The sequence below is a fragment of the Saccostrea echinata genome, unplaced genomic scaffold (genome assembly GCF_033153115.1).
Source record: "Saccostrea echinata isolate AGI-Se365-2 ecotype Australia unplaced genomic scaffold, CSIRO_AGI_Sech_v1 ptg000016l, whole genome shotgun sequence".
In the NCBI taxonomy this organism is placed as follows: Eukaryota; Metazoa; Mollusca; class Bivalvia; order Ostreida; family Ostreidae; genus Saccostrea; species Saccostrea echinata.
Genome location: NW_026889765.1, coordinates 16,450,741 through 16,471,159, shown reverse-complemented (window position 1 = coordinate 16,471,159; position 20,419 = coordinate 16,450,741). Strand labels below are relative to the sequence as shown.

The following is a 20,419-nucleotide window of genomic DNA, read 5'->3' as shown; positions in this document are numbered from 1 at the left end:
TCATCCTGTTTTGACACAAGCCAACGCTGCCTTTATACTTGTAGACAGTGGAAAGAGAATTTGTACAACAGTAAGTTTATAGGTTTACACTCAAAAAGAAGGAAACATAAAAATATATATATTTGTTTCTCTGCTATGGTATAAAGCTGACAAGACACATTTTTCTGCATAAAGAAATCAATAAAAAAAGTAAAAAATAGAAAATAAGTAGATAGCAAAAGACATATAATGTATATTTTGAAGATTATTAAAATACTGGTAAGATGGCGTGACGGTATCATTAGGGCTCTTAGTATTGACATGTATGAAGATGACGATGATTTTTAAAATCATCTATGTATTTTTATGAGATCACTTGTTCTCTCTTAGACAAACTAATGCGTTCTGTATGCACATTTTAAACGTCAAAGAAGCAGTGCAATGAAATTTTGTATTTCATATACAATTTACACTGTGAAGAAAGCGAATGGTGTTAAGAACATGATTAAAAAATCATAGAATTAGACCAATTGTTTGTATCTCTTTCTCTCATTTCTATGATATATATATATATATATTTATATGGTGTGCGTTAAAAAATGATACGTAAGAAAAATATTTAGATTTAAAAATGTAACATATATTATGAAACACCCTGTACATTTTGCCGCCCGGAATAAAGGTTTGTATCAGCACCTATTGTCGCCAGTGTCAATATGTTCCAATGGGGATAGTATGTTCAAGGTAATTATATGTACCGTCACAGGTTAAAATTTAATAATAGTTAAGGTATAACATGGAAACTACAATGTAAGCTTTGATAATCATCATTCAAATTTTCAAAGAAAGTTCAATCCTGACCATTACTAACGACTTGTACTTATTATATAAAACACTTTGTTTACAAACTACATATAATCGTGATCACGATAGAAAAAATAAATGATAAAACAGTCGGTCAAAAATATTTAGAGATAAAAATGATAAAGAAATATAAAAAGGAAAAATAGATACAAAATTTACACTATTCATCCTCTTCTTAAAATTTGTTACTGATATACACAGATTCATATTGTGTAGAAACAATTCAAATTTGTCATAACAAATATTGTAGATAAACACAACCAATATAAACATTTATCATATACTTAGAAGTAAATACACCGATTCTGCACTCTGCGATACGGGTGACGTCACAATACCTCATATCAAGGACCGGTCCGAAAATCCATATCAAACCGGAAGTAACGTTCGTATAAAGTTTAAACGTTAATTAACTTGATCTTATTTAAATATACATGTAAAATAATTCTTTACTAACATATGTGGACTTAATTTGTTTTCAAGGACCTTATATTGGCGCTATATAAGATTTTAAAGAAAAAGGTCATAATCATGCACGAAACACTCTTCGATGACTTTATGTTAACTTGCATATTATGTATTTTAAATATATGATAAATAGAATACTACATACTGAAATCCATATCATATGCCATATCAGCCCTAAAAATTTTGAAATAGAACTATTTTCATTTTTAATTTAAAGTGTAATGAGAAAAAAATGAAGACTGGAATTAGAAATGACAAATTTTATTATTTTTCAGATGAAATAGGTGAAGTAACGAATAGTGATCGATCTCTAAAACCTAAAACCGCTGCAAATTGTGAACAGGGCATATAAAACGGACCCTAGAAATTTAACAGGTTGGATCAGGTGCCAAGAAGGAGGAAGTATTCCTAGTTCGACCCGTAAAACCCGCCTTTAGTCCTATGTATTGATCAGAAAGATTGAGTAATCCGCAGTTAAATTTAGTATAAGAAAAACGGCTTAACAATTGGTATAACATAATGTCAGTCAAAATAAGACCCAATGATAGGCTGTATTTGCTAACATGCAAAGTCATTATAACGACCGTAGAATTTACCAAATGCTGACTTTAGACTAGGTTGTTGTTGTGACTGACAACATATTTATATTTATTTTCATATTTATTTGAAAGAGTTATATACAGATGCACACCAGACATTGAGGGCCTATATCATAATAACAGGCTTCCAAAAATAAAATGTTTACCAGAAAGGCATCATTCCCAATTTGTATTGTTCCAATGGCCTTTTGAGCTTGACTGCTGTCATTTATCAACATTTGTAACATTTTGACACTTTTTCCAGGTGTTAGATATATGTTATCTTAAATCTATGAAAAAAATGAAAACAATTTGAAATTTAAGAAACGTAAAACTTGAACGTAAAATAATTTTATTTTTAACCTTCGTAAAAAATGTTTCCACTGATTTTATTCATAAATGTCTGGAATAATATGTGAATATATGTTAATATGATATCTAAATGGACTATGAGGTTGATTACTGTTCAGTTAGTAAAAAAACGACCCAGGGAATTTAATGGTCATTTTAACTCATTGTGTATATCACTCTCCAGTTAAAATATTTAATGAAATATGTTCATGCTTAGTAATATGTTTTAAAGATTTATAGGTACATAAATCTTGACAGCATTACATATGAAGAAAACCTCGTATTTCAATAAGGAGGGCACATACGTTTATATGATGCTACAAAATCATACATTTTCGTGGGGTCAAATTTTTTGTGGTTTTTTGTGGCTCGCTGAAAAAAATGTGTTCTTGAGTAAAAAATTGTTGAGCAGTAATATATGTGAAAAATTACATTTCGTGGTGGACTTAATTTCGTGGGTCTCTTCGTACCTCGAAAACAACGAAAATGAACCCCCAACGAAAATAACTGATTTCACAGTAATACACATATCTGTTATCAGTATGTTGCAAATAAATCTTGGTTTCCTCAGCTTCTAATGGATCATCTTAATCTTAATAGTCTTTATAGAGTAGACCTGAAACAGTGAGAATAACAGGATTAGCAATAACAAATGTGTAATACATCATGCCATTAACTACTGCAACATCTAAACCTTACCTGCTACACATCCAGTCATAAAGCAGGCAACATTTCCAGCTATCATGGCACTGAGAACGATCTTAGATAAGTCTGATCTTCTAGAAGGAACTAAAGCACCTAATCCTCCTAAAAGAATCCCGATAGAGCCAAAGTTAGAGAATCCACAGAGAGCGTATGTTGCTACAACCTCAGATCTGGTCTGAAAGGAGAGCAAATCTCAAAGTAGTTATAACGTCTTGATAGACCTAGCAATGCTTATGATGACACCAAGCACACATTTACTGTAAGTTGTTCTTTTTGCTTTTTATTCATTTAAAAAAAAACCATTTCAATAGTAGATGTCTACTATAGTGGAACTTTTTTACATGGAATATTAAACACTTTCAGACGGCAGAATGATAAGGCAATCACGATAAAATGCTAACCTCCAAAATGCCGTATTTAAGAATTGTGCTGTTCATTTGTGGAAGAATAACATCGTCCCCTTTCCAGAACCAGTCTGTATGGTTAGTGTTAATGTAACTCTGTAAGGTGTTTTTGTTCTTAATGATTTTTGATAATTCGTCGTATGCAACAAATTCGTTAGTGAAAGTTTTCAGACCAATAAGTCGTCCTAGTGATCGGCAGTCAGAGGGAGTTGTTCCCATGAAATATGCAATGGGGTAAAACAGGTAAGAGCAAATGAACTGAAAATGAAAGACAAAAATATATTAGCTGAAGATGAGGAAAAATGTTACTGATTGATGTATCGAATACTAGTAAATGTCAGAAAACATTGAATTAACAATACCATTTTTTTAATAGGGAAAAACTCTTAGTCCGTATATGTGACGTCAAAAGTTAAGGTGTTGAACATAGGTATTTTCAGAAAGACAAATGTGAATTTGTCGTAACAATCTGTATATTGCATCCCTGACTTATGTAGCAATATACCCTTATCACCTGCATATGGGATTTATATCACTCATTTGATTCGATACGCAAGAGCATACTCTACGTATGAACAATTTCTAAAACGAGGTAAGTTATTGACAAACAAGTTAATGAAACAAGAAAATCAACAGTCTCGTTTAAAGTCATCATTTCGTAAGTCAATGGTCAATACAAGGACCTGTCATTTACAATTTATCATTAAGTCAAATACTTACTGACGTTTTTCATGCTAATTGTTAGGTCACTGTTTACACACTGAATTGTCGACGGATTTTTCCGTTATTTCCCTATCATGACTAAGAACACACGGCAGGTGTGACCGGTTGGCAGGAGATGCTCACTAGTCCATAGCACCTGATCCCACCTCTGATGTTTTAGAAGTCCGTGTTTGCTCTGCTCCTGTATTTGTATTGTTTGAATGGATTTTGAGCATAAATACTGTTCGTTATGTTCATATTTCATGATGAACATTCTATTCCACCTTAATTCTCTCAATATTATTTAATAAATTTGTTATGCATACAATTTTACTAAATCATTTTTAAACAATCTTATCTTTTACAATTTAAATCTAAACAAATTTTAAAGAGTTTCGAATGTGCACTAGTTAAATTAGGTCCTATACTTATATTGTTATAACATAAAATATATACGGTATAGAAACATGTCACAGTTGTTTTCCATATTATTGCTCTATATTTAGTGCAATCATTTCGTCTTAACAATAAAAGAAAGAAAAAAAAAACAGAGTAAGTTCATGTCTCAAAAGCAAGCAGGCGTGTTGTACTCTGCGAAATTATTTTGATAAAAAATTACTTAACACTCTATAACACGATAATATATGAAGCTATACCACGATGAGAATTAGTAAGAACATTTCACATTCAGAGGTCTATATTAACTAACATCAAAAGTAAATCCCTCAATTTCGACCTGTTCCCCAAACCAGGTTAAGGTTACGTTAATAAACTTCAGGATAGAGAGGAATGCCATGACGTTAACTGCAATGGCTGCCACAACTCTGATAGAATTAATGGCGCCAGATGCTGCTGCCTCGATTATGTTTCTGTCTTTACTGAAAAAAAGGACAGAGAAGTGAGTTGCTTTAACCATATTTGATGATACATACGTTGAGACACAAGTTTTTCCAACTTAGATTTTCCTGTGAAAGACAAAGAAAATGAAGAATAAGTGCACTGATGTTCAAACAAACAAATGTACAAAAATAAATTGAAAGTGCAAAGACTGAAAGGGACAGCGAGAGACAGAGAAGTTTGTGTATTTTCTGTATATTATTTCGAGTGCACTGCATGATACATACATGTATAAGTAATTATTTCTACGTTAGGTTATTGACATAAAAATCAAATCAATGTTATTACTACTTTATGACGAGTTTAGGAGATTTTTCCAATACATTTTTGTGGTTTTGTCTAACATAGCAAAATTTTAATTCGCAAACTATTCCACTCAAATTTCTTTTGTGTTGCAGATCGATTGATTGGTCGATTATATATTTTTGTACGTCCCATTCGAGATTATTTTACTTAAAAAGAGACGTCACCATATGTCGGTGAAGGGCTTCAAATTTAGAAAAGTTTGTCCATGCAAGTTATTGAAAAAGAAATTCCTTCGTTTGAAGAAAATAACATGTGTTTGAATTTGATCAAAGATGTTGGTAATTGGAAGCTTAAGAAAAGAGAATATTGGATTTGGCTTTGCACCTCATTAGGGGAAAAATCAGTCATAATCAATTTGCACTGATTCAATGACAAAGGAAAAATGTTTTTTCAAATCAAATCGTATACTTAATTTGATTTACTATGACACTTTGAAATCTACTATTAGAATTTACTCCAGAATTTTTTTGAGATTAAAAGAAGTATTTCTCAAACTCTATGTCAATGTTAGTAGTTTTTAAAAATAATCATTATATTTAGATATAAAAGTATTTTTAAGTATCAAAACGTTTCAATGGAGCCTAATGAAATGTATCAATTAGAATTTCATAATTATATGATATATTTTCTATGGCAAAGGCTTTGATTTACTATGATAAAATTTTAAATTCGTAATGATAGTAAACTACCTTTTAAGTCTCTAAAAAGTTCTTAACGTAAAAAGGTAGAATAAAGTTTTAAAGCATCATATATAGTTAATCAAATAATTCTATAAAGTGTGTATTATAGTAAACTTTACTGAACTAGAAGTATTTTCGTGAATTTTACCGAGATTTTGAAACTGAGGTTTGCTCCAAAATAATTTTAATTCACAATTTAGCAATTTCTCCCAAGAAATTCAGCAACATGTCCCTTGCCGCGATACGTACGATTTTCCCATTTTATAGAAATCTTTTTTTGATGACTTTGGCTTTTCCACCTCTGGGTAGACTAATTTGGACATTGCTAGGGCTGCTGGAGCAGACATCACAGAGGCGGACATCAAATGATTGGCAGGAATCTAATCACAAAAATTGTAAATGTAAAACGCATTAATATAAATTTTTATTGCCTTAAAATTACATTCAAAATACCATGTCTGAAGTACTTTGGCATTAAATGATCTATATTCAAAAGTACATTAATTTATTATACATGTACCTCTGTGAATCTTTTCTACATAAAATTATGACAAATAAATCTTCCATTTTTTCTAAACAGCCCCTACCGTGACATAGTTTTTGTGCTATTTGCCCATGGTGAAATAGTCATCAAACTATTCACCGGAAGCATTCCATTTCCCTCGTTTTTCATCTCAAAACTATATGGGTTGTTGTATTGTGACGTAACAAAAGTAAAGTTGGCTTCGGTATAATAAAACACCTATTAACTGACTATTCGGACGATAGCAAGTTTATCGTCCCCCTCGACAGCAACTATTTCCCTCGGCTGCGCCTCGGAAAATAGTCTTGGGGGGACGATAAACTTGCTATTGTCCTCATAGCCAGTAAATAGGTGTATAATATTTCATACTTTTTATCTCAACGTTTATATTTCATACTTTTTATCTCAACGTTTCTAATTAAATGTTTGATAAGTTATATAAAATAAAAAAAAATGTCATAAATCTTCTCCTTACTTTCAATATCAAATTTTTAGTGTTTTATCATTCACACAGTTACTCACGCCAAAGCTGATATAAGCTCCCAGAACACTTCCAGCAATTGTTGCAAATCCTCCCACCATGACAGCATGCAACTCAGACATCGTCATATCCTTCAGGAAAGGCTGGATCATCAAAGGAGACTCTGTCTAAAAGTCAAGTAATAGCGGCATATTACGTAATGGTTACATTGCCTTATTGGTTACATTTGACGTAATGATGACATATGCCGTAATGGTTAACGTTAAACGTAATGAATAGACTCTAAATTATGACGTTATGATGACATATATTTGTTTCGAAGAACGGATGTTTCCATATTCGAATTATGGAGTATTTCAAATCCGAATAGAAGAACATAAGAATTACTGATCATCATACACCCTACCATTCCTACAAAGATGTTCCCTGCAGCATTGAGGGATTCTGCTGGTGTTGTCCCCATTAGAAAGGCCAGAGCACGTCCAATAACTCTTACAACTGCCTGCATAACTCCCAGATAATACAGGACAGAAATAATGGCATAGAAAAATATTATCAGGGGTAAAACCTATAAGGAAAGAATATGAAGTACTGGCAAGTTACTTTTATTAATTCTTACTTTATGTTTTTTACTTAGGCAAAAGGTCGATGTGGAAGTTATTTTAAATGAGAAGGTTCTTGATTAATCACAAAAATACCAGTAATAATATTAAAACTTTAGGCATTTATCTTATTTACGACAATTAAAGAAGTTCAACTCAAGCTCACTGGTTCTTTTCTTCAAATACAAATATGATGCGTAATCTTTCGTATTGTGTTGCTTTTGGCTGTCGTAAATTTTCTGACCACTAACCTTAAAAGCAAAAAAGTGAACTTCTAAAGGTGAACCAAACATAAATAAGGCACCCTCATCAGAGTACGCTAAAAATTCCGTGACGCGATCTCCAAGGTATTTGAACACGTTGTATCCAAACTCCCATCGCAGAATTATCAGGGCAAAGATGTACTGCAGAGCGATCCCCCAGAACACAGGATGCCACTTTACCTACAGAGAAAATAAAGAATTATGGGTATTTATCATGGGCACCAATTTCATTTTAGTGAAAGTTTTGTAAAAATACCCAGTCTCCTCTGTTAAAACGTAAGGTCTTAAGGTCAAGTTTCTGAAACATTCTTCATAAAAAAAGGTGCTTTTGGGCACAGGTTCTATTTTCAAAGACAATGTTATTTATTTATTCATTCATTTATTTCATTTTATTTTATTATACGGGGTGTCCGTCCTTCCGTGCGTACTTCAGTACGTCTGAATTACTTAGTGGAATTTATCTCTTATCCGCAATTTTCTCCTATATCAATGAATAAAATTTACTCAGACTTTTACAGAATCTTTATTACATAGTTCCATTGTGCACCTATTATATGTTCGGATAAGACAGATTTATTGGGTTTCCCATTACAAAACACGGACTTTGCCATTATATTCATATGAGAGCAGAGTTATCATTTTGTGTGCTTACAGTACCTCTAGTTTTAACTACATTATAGTCGTGTATTATCGTTAATTTCATGAATTCATTTAGCACCTCTAAAATATCACTCTATTATTCAACGATGGACGGTAGTCATTTTAAAAATAATAAATATAAAGAGCATAAAAGTTTTGAGTTATGATAACCATTAAACGATATTTAGTACATGATATGTGTAGGAATATACTTTTAGATCATATGTCGACATGGACTTCCTTACTATGAATGAATACATGTTGATAATAAACAAAAAGCCTTACTTTTGCAGGATTTACTGAGAACGCGTAGAAAATGATGACGTACAAAGCTAATCCGGCTACAGACATAAGGTTCTGTGGATGATCAATAGCAATATCTATGATGACATACACCACTATAGCAATAAAGGCAACAATCTTCAAAGACCTGGAAATACCATTAAGGAATATTAAAACCAAGGAATACAATTACTGGAGCGTTTTTATGCATTTTTAAATAATTTTAAATTAACTAGAATAAATGGCAAAAAGTTCTTTCCAAGATTTTTTTCATTGTTAGAATACACGTATAAAACTTCATTTCTTGAGGTCAGACGACAAGTTCCTCAGAAATATATAAAATCTCCCAAGAATTTATCATTGAAGTATTGCTACTTTGAATAGTTTTCTCGCAAAAATTTCGGGCACTTACCAGGCATTTGTGCAAGATACCAGAGAATGTTGTTTCTTAAATAATCATATAGAAAATCACTAGCATTTCCAATATCACAATTTTGGAGTATTTATTTTTCAGACATTTTGAAAACAGTGTAGAAATCACAAGAAAATGTAATAATCATAATAATTACGATTAATATGTTGTATATCACGAAGTTTGAGGAACATTTCGTCAGACCTTTAGTCAAAACAAGTTTAACATTTTTTAACTTGAAATAAGATGTAACAGTTAAACGAAGGTCCATTTTTAATAATTTAGAAATTTAATTTAAGGAAACGAATTATGGTTATTTTTTGTTAACTAACTTTTTTTTTCTTAACAATGTACATTACATGTATACACATTATGAGGATGATATACATTTCTAGATTTATGTTTTATGATACAGTTAAAATGTCATGAGGGTGGTTCAATGAGTAATGCAACATTCGGTTAATCATAATAAATGATGAAGCAGTTAATCATTTTTTTTAACACTAGAAAAGTTTTAATTATGAACTACTAATCACGGCATGTTTTTCTTCTGTCTTTGTAAAGAAATTCACTTCAAGAATGTTCACTACACTGAGATTAAAACTGTTTAAAATAGATCTTTGCCAAGAAGATGAAAATCAGGGCTAATGTGAAAACTACGGTTTTTCACAAAAGTCGCTGAAGAAACCCAAATGAAGATAGGGTTCTGATATATGGAAAGACTAGTCTTTCACGTAGTTTGGTGTACAGATGGATTAGAAAATTCAGAAGTGAAGAGGTGCACTTAAAACATTGAACTGGTCGATCGGGATTTGTAGGGACACCTAAAAAATATCGATGCTCTGGGCAATATGATATCTGAAAATGCCAGATTTACATAGAAAGTCGTTGCTAAGACATTAAAATTTTAGCATCACAACTGTTGATTGAGTTTTGAGGAAGGAAATGAATCTAGAAAAAAAAACTATTTCTGTCAAGTAAGTCCATTTTTCCTTACAGTTCCTTACAGGGGTCTATTAAAATATAAACATTTTAGCAAAAGATGGTATTATAAACCTTTGTGATGGGTAACGAAACATGGGCGCACTGTTTATGGACCAAATTGAAGGTCAATAATAAAAAGCAGAATCAGAGAGGAAGCTTTCGTCTTATAAATCCAAAGAGAAACCATAGCTACAAACAGGACTTTTAGGGGTTTTTCTTCTTCTCGAGATGTATGGAATTACACGTACAGGTACAATATTCCCAAACGAAGAACCATCAACGGTAGCTTTTATGTTTAAATTGTATTGAGGAATTCGAAAGATAAGCAGGTTTTCTGTAAGAGAAGTTCAAATATCGGGGCCCGGGTGATGTTCTTGTAGCTGACAACGCTGCTGCAAATATGCATAATGATATACATGTAAGGGAAATTTCGAAGATAGGAACGTTGACAGAGCTTAGCCACCCTCCGTTTTTGCTAGGTCTCAATCATTTTGACATTTTTTCTTCTTCCGAAAATTCAAAAAACCAAAGGAAGATGTTACTAATTTAGATCTGCTGTAGAGAATGCTACTCATTAATGTCTTTTGCAATTGAATTATCCAAAAAAGAATATGCTGATGTGTTCCGGTTATAGTTAGAGACTTGAGATATGTATAAAGACTAACTGGGAATACTTTAATTTATTTGATATATAAACTTTTTTTGTGCTTTTCTTTTTTCTTTTTTTCTTTTTTTTTTTTTTTTTTTTTTGATGACCTTTTGCAAAAGATTCTCGTAGTATATATACATTGTAAATAACAAAAATTACGCCTGTGAAATTATTGATTATGCCAGTTATCTCTGATCACCACATGCCACTGTTTTATGTTTGTCAAAATGAATGAAAAATCGTCACTTCTATAGAATCTTTATAATTTGTGGGAGGTCAATGTTCGTGGACATTCCAGATATCACTAGTTCATGAGGACGTTTTATCGTAGAATACTCGAATAACAAAAAAAAAAAAAAAAAAAAAAAATCAATGAACTGATGCTTGGACAGAGTTACCGTTTGTAGCAATGAAATTTTCGGGTAATGGTACCCAAGAAATCCATGAACATTGGTCCCTTACAAATAATGTTGTAAGGAGTAGCATCTAAAAAAAACTTGCATCGTGATTTTATCCCTTACCATGACACGATTTTACTAAGCATCCTTCCGCCATCAGAGTTGAGAAGAGGCTTAATTCGATGTTTATAAAAATTGTCCATTTGGGTACCAAATAATTTAGCAAAAATCCACCACATTATTATGAAGACACCAAAGAGCGTGCACACTAATAAACGAACGGACGGCTCCCTGTCAACTTCAAATGTCCTGACTATGGCAAATGTAAAATAAATAAAGTATCCTGCAATGAGGCAAATGTAGAATACAAATACGATTTCGCGCCAATTGTCGTTGATGAATTTATAGATTGCTGTTTGAACTAGGAAGACTACTTGTGCGCAAGCGCCCATTTCCTCGTCATCTTCTTCTACCGTTAATACAACGTCACTATTGTCCAGTGGGATATCCTTCTGTGAAAAATCATGACATATTAATTTGCTTGAAACAACAGAGCTGTGTCATTAATTGAGTGTTATGCTCTTTGTCATTTAAACTGTCTATCTTTTAATATACATGTATTTACCGATCAATATAAATTGTTCTGATATGAAATCGTATTTTTATTTTTACAAATCATATAAAACTACTTTGTCATTTTTATGTATAACACTTTCTTTTAAATGCAATGTTTGTCAAACAATTTTTGATTACCAAATACTTACCATAGAGCTGTTCTTCCCGTTTGGCTCTCCTTCATGGTCAAAATCTTTGGATTTTCCTTCGTTGTCTTCAGTAACGAACCCAGGGTTGTTTTCCCCCGTATGTTTGACAGACTTCAGTTCTATCGACATTTTTCACAAAGTCTGTTCAGTTTTCATCAACGTGTTTTTAGTGCATGTATCTAAAGAAAAGTCTCTGTGAACAACAGTGACACGTTAAGGTGTGTGTGAACAACAATAACACATAAAGGTGTCATTGAAAGACAAAAACACATAAAATGGTGTTTCAACGTGACAATATTTTGCATAATCATTCAGTCAACTGCTAGCTAATAATGCAACATATCTATATGAAATATTGTTTGAAGAAAAAAAAAATACATTTACATGGCGTTGTTTAAAAAGTGTAAACACATTTATCTTACCGTTCATGTTAAATTTCCCCAAGTACAAGGACGTTTATTCAGCTATTTTATTAAAAATAAGTCAATACAGGTTTTGTCAAACCCTTTAATTCAGACAACAACAACAAATTACAAGGATGAGGTCATTGACGTATACCCAGTTAAAGAATATTCAGACACCTGTGTTTTACTCCATTTTTTCACTATGTAAAAAGTATTGTGAAAAATTTAGTAAGTTAAGAATAACCATATGCATTAAATACATGTACATGTAATTACAGTGAAAATGAACAAATGCATTAAACGATATGTCTTCATCGAAGAGAACATTTCTATGGTTGATAAGTTAACAGGAACATAGACATTAAAATGACATTGCTTCCTTTATAATGAGGTTCACTACAAGGTCATTAAAGACATTCTGTCAAATTTTGTGTTGTATCATTTATGCTAGAGGTTATTGTTAGATTACGTATACATGTACAGCAGTTCTCTTATCCTGATCTTATATGACTGTCCTTGGAATATTTAAGAAGTTTCCCAACAATTCTAATATGTTGTATTTAAAACATTGTTCCATTTTTAAAAAAAACTTTGGAGAATTTTTCAGATCCACAGTGATGAACTTTATAGATTAAACTGAAGCTTTTGGGTGCTGGATGAATTTAAAAAATCCACTCTGGGTCCAGAATTTGTAATCAACAATATACAAATTATTGCATTAAAAAGTCTCTTGACGATCAAAACGCAGATTGTATGTCAATTTCACGACCATTTTCATCCACGAGATATTTTTATGAATGAAGATTGATTAAACTCCGGTCATCTTTCTAAAATTCATTTTAAGAAAAATATTCGTCTTGAGAATATCAAGAGACGTTTGACAGATTTAGGCGGCTAAAAAGGAAAGCAATTAAATTGAACGGTAGAAGATTTTTTTATGCATGTGGTTAAACTATGAATAAAAAATTAAAAATGGATTACAAAAAGAGTTCATATAACTTCAAATTTGCCCCTTTCTATCTCTATCTTTCTTTCCTTTTTCATGTAAGAAATTTGCATTGTTTTTTTCCCTCGTAAAATAATCCTTTTTTATCCTTTAATTCTTACCCGAAATGTTTTCAAGCGAGTGTGCAAACATTTTAGCGACCTGGATACAATGATACGAAAAGCAGATAAGGGTGAATTCAAAAAAAATGACCAAACGCATATTTATCAACCCACACTAAAAATACAGGCAATGAAAATAGATTTCTATGTCTCAGCATATGTCTTTAGATAGTGTCTAAATACCTGCCAAATATCTCGTTGATATCTCAATTAACAAAAAAAAAGTTATGCCCAAAAATGATGCTAAAATTGTCAGGAGTGCAACACCTTTTTGTGACATTTAGAAATTTCAATATTTTTTGGAGATCTGTAAAATAAATAATAATGCTTTATGTTGAAAATAAAGACTTTCCTGATAATATTCAAAGTATTGAGCTTTAAATGTGGCCTGTAGTAACTTTTGTTTAATCAAGTTGTGGTCATGGCTGACGTTTAAAAAAATGTTATACCATGTCAGGAGTGCAACAGAAAAAATGTAGTGTTGCCAAAAAAAACATCAATTGTAAAATTCTGAAAGAAAATTAAGACAAAAAAGAATTTTCTAAGTGTAAAACAATAACTGATATACATTTTAAAACTTAAAAATGTTATATAAATCACAAGCAGCATTAATTAGAGTCAAGTATATATGCATACCCAATAATGTCAGGAGTGCAACATTTGATGTTTTGCTCCCAAGCATGAAAAAACTATTATCATTATATGATTTTCTGATTTTTATTTTGGAAAAGAGAGACACAAAGAACATTTTTACCAAATAGATTTATTAATTACTGGATCTTTCTGTGCTTCAGATCTATATTTCTATGGTCAGGAGTGCAACACATTTTTTTAAAGATTCAAGTTGTGTGACAAAAACACTTCTATTCATGCTTAGACATATTCATTAATTAATAATGATCTTTTTGTATAATTTAATGCTAAATTATTGACAGTTTTATTATTAAAATCCTTCCTTTTTCAATTTTATCAATTCAGATGTGTTTCTATCTTTTTTGTGATTTTTTAAATGAATGTTAAAAATAAAAACACTAAAAAATTGTTATAAAATTCAAGTAATTCCTCTTCAACTTCACTGAAACAACAGAACAAGTTCTTATGTAATTTTCACTTCACAATTCTACTTTAAAGGTCCCAATGCTTTTGGTCAGGAGTGCAACAAATATGTTAGAATTATAAATCATCCAATAAGAATAAAAATAAAGAAAAAATGATGAGTAGAATTTTTCTGGTGGGTTACTGTGTTTGTCCCCTAAAGGAAAATATGCTATAAAATATATTTTATCTTCTAAATATACATTTAAGCTAGTTTTTTGGCATAAATAGGGAATAATTCCAGATAAAATGTGAATTTCAAATACTTTCATCTGTTTTAATTATAAAATATCAGACTATAAATATTGCACAATTTCATTACCACTTGATGTTGCCAACACTTTATGAATTTTTGTGTTCTACGGTTTTAATTTTAAATTTTAGTGCAGTCAGGAGTGCAACAAAACTGCTTTATAATTACCAATGCTTTTTAACTATCTTTACTAAAAAATGAGTTGAAAAAAAATGTTTGATACTATTTTATGTTCAAAACACTATGTCTATCAACAAATTACGGAAATTTTCTAGTCAATTCAGGGAATAGTTTTCATCATTTCACATATATTTTATATACAATTTATATATATTACACTTTGCAAATAATCATGTGTTAAGGTCTTCAAAATATGAAAAACCTGCCGTAAAAGATCAAAAATATCAAAACGACAAATTAATTTACAAAGTAAGAATGGGTTATTGTGTGTTATAATTTTTAAAACAATGTTAAATAAAATACATATCAGATGTCAGGAGTGCAACACAATAATGTAACATAGGGTCACTTCAAAATCTAATGTTTTTTGTAAGAGAACTTGTATATAAAATTCTTTTTTGGGTTAGATTTAAAGAATTGGCTTGAACGGACAAAAAAGTGAAATTTGGGCAATTTTATTGCTTCATATTTTTTTCATATTAAAACTTTTCAAACCAGAATTGAAAAAATAATGTAAAATGACGATCAAAAAGTCAATTTTTTGTCACACATACAAGAGAAGATACTCAATCAAGGTCTAGATTTAATCATTTATACCCCTTTTACCATTTTGAAGCCTAAAAAACTATAATTTCTTGTAATTATGTATTTTAGAAAGTCTTTTAAGGTGTAATGATATTTTCTTTTTTCAAAAGAAATTTTACTAATAAAAATTCTGAAACTTTTTAATCCAATTGTCTATTCTATTGCCACTTCAGGATTTTAAACTAGAATGCATGTGCAATATGATGATATAAGTGAAAAATATGTTAGAAGTAGTTGAATTTTTCCAAAAAATTTCAGTTTGGTGGTCATTTTTTTTTAATTCACCCATAACTTCTTTTTGTTGAAAAAAGAGAACGACAATTACATCATCCACATTATCAATCCATTCTCCGAAAAATAGAAAACTGACTACTTTTTGACAATGTTTTGGAAAAATAGACTGAATTAAAGACAAAGCAAACAATAGATTTTGGAATAAAGATTTTATATATTTTTTTACTACATTGTATGTTTCCTCTGTAAAAGGTTTACGTAAAAGAATATGTCTTTATTAAAACTTTGAATTTATAAAAAGAAAAAAAAAATCAACATTTCATTTTTTAAAGAATCATATACTCTTAGAAAGCACTTTTATCATAGCTGTTTTCAGACAAAATATAGAAATACTATTTCTCTTTTGAGTCAATAATTACATACTAGGTATATGCAATTACATGTATATCAAACCATGAACTTGGTGTAATCATAAAACTATAAACATTCCTCTAAAATTTTAAACTTGCTGCACTTTTATGACGGAAGATACCCCATGCTACTTTCAAACATTATTTTACTGACTGAACTTGCCTTGGGGGCGCGTTAATATTAAAATTAGGCTACACTTCACTTCTTTCGTTTCAATTCATCATAAGGATTTATTACGTGGTTTCTTGGCCTCTTTTATATTTTTGATAAAAAAGTAGACGTTTTAATGTTAAGTCAATTTAATACTGTACCATCTGATTTTGTCTGTTGTAAGTTCATCGTAGGATCTTAACAAGGAGCGATGAAAAAGATCAAAAGTCAAAGACTGGAGTTTTTAAGTACAACTTTTTTTTTTGTTTGTTTGTTGATTTTTTTTTTTAATTCCGTAAGGCAGGGTATCAGGCATAACTACTTCCTGCAAGGTAGAATAAATGACGCTTGCTTTGGATGGTTCTTACAAAATATTTTATTTGATTAATCTTTCAATATGGTAATTTTTTAATCCTCCTTCTTTTAACAAACAAATTCATTGCATTTCCCACTTTATGTGTAAGCATATCTCGATATCACATTGTGTTGACTTTTTAAACATGTGTATAATTCTGACTGGCAATATAAATAGAACTACTCAAGTGTGTGCAAAAAAGCTTATTCAGGTGTAACATATGATCTGAATAGTTTCACACGTGCACTTTATAGGGGTAACGTATTAAACAGAATGTCGCTTATACCACAAGTAAACACCAGACATTTTTAAACTGGAAGCAGTTCTATAAACTTCTACTTAAATTTGTATACACATTTAATGTACATAATAATCATGCCGATAGACATGCATACTTTTGTATGTGTGCATGATATAAGATCCATGCAGGAAGAAACAACAGTTAAGGTGTTTGTTATATATTTTTCAATCAATATGGAAATGACAGTGTATAGAAAAAGGTGTACATTGCACTTAATTAAAAAAAAGAAAGAAAATATTGTGGCCATAATAATGAAATGTTCAGAAATGAGGTACACATTGCAATTATTTTTAGTGTGTGTATATATATCTGATAAAATCTGAAATGTACAGGAACTAAGTGAACACTGTACGATACTCTTAGAAATTAAGAGAATTAATGTAAGGCTTATGATGATTCAAATCTGTATGATTAGTTTAAATATTTTGTGTCAGAGAAAGAGAAGGAAAAGGAAAATATTTTTTCTTACCTGTTGATTGTGTGAAAAGAAAGTTAAAGTACACATACGCAGAAATCCAGTCGACACAACAAAATGCTTCATTGAATAGTAAATTTAAAGTTTTATTATGTTTATGTAAAGGTGCGTTACTTCTTTTTCAAAAATCGTAACCGAGTATTTGCAGTTTATGATCAACTGAGAATGTTTGTGTATTAACATAAAAGCTATTCATTTTGAGTTGTTTTATGAAATCTTGTTTTTAAACATTCGTACCTTTGTTGGATTTTTTTAGTATTCTTTTTGCAACAAAAGTCTTGTATATATGGATCATCTCTGTGTTTGTATATTAAGCATTGGTAATCAATTCCCACAATATATTCTGTTTTGACATGAGTTTTTGAGATTTTAAACTAATTGTTATTCATAAACTGATGTTTCTGATGTGGAATGATTTCATTAAATTAATTGTTTTTAACATATTATAGTAACAAAATTGAAGGAACTTGGTACCAGTAAAAAAAAACTTTCTGATTTTTAACCCGAAAATCAGAGATAAAAAACACCATACACCATCTTTGAATGACTATTTTTAGGTTATTTGTGTAGACATTAACTGAATGTGTATTGACATCTACCTGGTATGTAAGAATTTATGTGTCCTCTGAACACTTTTCTGCATGTTCTTTTCTCTCTAGACTTAAATAGGCAAGTCCTCCCCTTCATGTCTTATTTAGTTACTTCTTTTCCGATGGAATTTTCACGGATGATCTCAGCAAGTCAAGGATATTATCAGTTAGAAACCTATTAAATTATTATATCTAAATAGTTTTTTTTTACAAACCCCCCTCAGCTCCTGAGAATCTACAATTTTGAGAGTTAGCATATATATAATTTTCAATTATTGCATCAATGTATGAAAGTTAAAACTATGTCGAATTTTTTATGGAAAGGGGGGGGGTTGAATCTGCGCCTGATCATGTTATGAATTATAAAAAAGAAATGTTATAGTTTCAAACATTATAAAAACTACCGAGTATCTCTCTTCCGGATATAAAAAAATGAAGAAAGCTTTTGCATTTACAAACTCGAGTATTTTTTGGGGGAAGAGGAGGAATTATTGATAATAAATTGACTTTAAAACCTAGAAGTTTCTATGTAAACCAAGAGAACGAAGTGGCCATATGTACAGTTATACTTTGCTATTCCATATTCCAAGTTTGTCTCCCCACACTACATAATATAAAAGCTAAGCCAAACGAAGGACTTCGTTAAACATTTTATTTTAAAGTGACAGCACGTTATTAAATTTTTGAAGGTTTGAAGCATACTTTATAGTTTATAACTTGTTAAACAAGAAGCATGATAGTGGCATCCTTCAGTTCAAAGACTATATATATGTATTTGCGTCTGTAGAGGCTGTTGAGATTTTGGAGGGACACCGTCTTCTGTGGCTGTACAGGCCGATCCTAGATTTGCACTGTCGGCTACAGTTGACAGAAATAAGGACTGGTACACTAGCAGAATCTTCTTGAAGTTGTTGTGGTCCGGCCTTTCTTTTTAGTCTCTCTTCTTTTGCCTGATCTTTCAATATGTTATCTTCCCTGCTGAAATATTTCTGACTCGCGTTAAGCAATAACAATGAATCAATCATTCTCAGACAGTCCTTTTGAAACGACCAGGTTTCAAGGCTGTTCTTTCCACAGCAAGTGCTTCCCAGCTGTTTATATAATGCAGCAAAGCCTTCAAAGCACGTTTGCAGGCGTATGAGAAGAGAGGTTGTGTGCGGTCTATCCTCCATTTGCCTGCTGCTAGTTTACCATAAAGGAGATCCTTGAGTATATGTCCGTCATCCTTCTATGCACGTGGTCTAACCAGTGAATGCGTCTTTGACGGAGGAGGGTGTACACAGAGGTATACCTGCTTTTGTTAACACGTTGTTGTTAGTGACTCTATCTTGCCAGGCGATACCAAGGATTCTGCGCAAGCATCTCATGTGGAATACATGGAGTCTCCTTTATTGATGCGTAAAAGTTACCCAATATTTGCTCCCATTTAGCAGAGTGCTGACAACACAGGCCTGGTAACTTGAACTTTGGTGAGGATAGTCAGGTGATTGTTTTCCCAGACATGCTTTGGTAGTTTGGCCAGAGTTGGTGTAGCTTCACTGATGGCTTTGTTGATCTCGTTGTCTACATGCGTGTATGTAGCTGTAGAGCTGGAATTGGTTGACGACTTCAAGATATTTCCAGCTGATGGAAATAGTTGGTGGCATTGGTGTTCCTTGAGACCTGAGTCTCTTTTTTATACTAATGGTCAAACTGAACTGATTACATTCGTTTGAAAGATTGTCCATTAGTCTCTGTAGTGTGTCTTGAGTATGTGAGGCAATTGCTGCGTCATCTGCAAACAGCATGTCCCAACAACATGTCTCTGATAGTGACTTTTCATATTTTTGACTTAGAGCACAGGCGAACGATGTTAAAGAGGCGGCCATCGTATCTTGTTTGAAGGTAGATATCATCATTTGACGACCGACCCGAAAGCATGTATCAGGAGAAGAGAGAAGTAGATACCAAAAAGGGTTGGGACTAGTATACAGACTTGTTTAACTCCACATTTCACTCAAATCTCAAAGTGAAAGGTCGCTGTTCAACTGCACGGTGCTTATCGTACCGTCAGGAAATGGCTTTATTAAACTCAGCAGTTTAGGTGTGAAGCCAATGAGGGCATATTTCTGAAAAACCCTTCTCTGCTTAAGGCCGAAAGTCTTGGTCAAATTTATGAAAACAAGGTAAAGTGCGAAGATCATGTCAGCTGTGGACCTTTTCGATCGGAAGCCGCACTGCGATTCTGGGTATTTCCTCCGCCAGATGGCAGTTACCGGTTATAAGTCAAAGCTGAACTGGTGTAGAGCTAGACGCCAGTAGCCACCTGCCTTACAGGGTGCGTAGGGCTTCGAAACCGTCTTACGAGT

The 20,419-nt window shown here is 31.8% G+C and overlaps 1 protein-coding gene across 1 annotated transcript; it reads right to left on the bottom strand.

The window, feature by feature from the left end:
* Positions 1 to 1,114: 1,114 nt before the first annotated feature.
* On the bottom strand, positions 1,115 to 12,113 carry LOC133188517 (solute carrier family 28 member 3-like). Its single transcript, XM_061323985.1, has 11 exons — positions 11,932 to 12,113; positions 11,291 to 11,679; positions 8,728 to 8,872; positions 7,792 to 7,983; positions 7,345 to 7,506; positions 6,980 to 7,105; positions 6,184 to 6,314; positions 4,761 to 4,929; positions 3,347 to 3,607; positions 2,940 to 3,120; positions 1,115 to 2,856 (listed from the first exon to the last, which is right to left on the bottom strand). The coding sequence occupies exons 1-11, from the start codon at positions 12,058 to 12,060 to the stop codon at positions 2,834 to 2,836; spliced, it is 1,908 nt and encodes a 635-aa protein (XP_061179969.1). The 5' UTR covers positions 12,061 to 12,113; the 3' UTR covers positions 1,115 to 2,833.
* Positions 12,114 to 20,419: the final 8,306 nt, after the last annotated feature.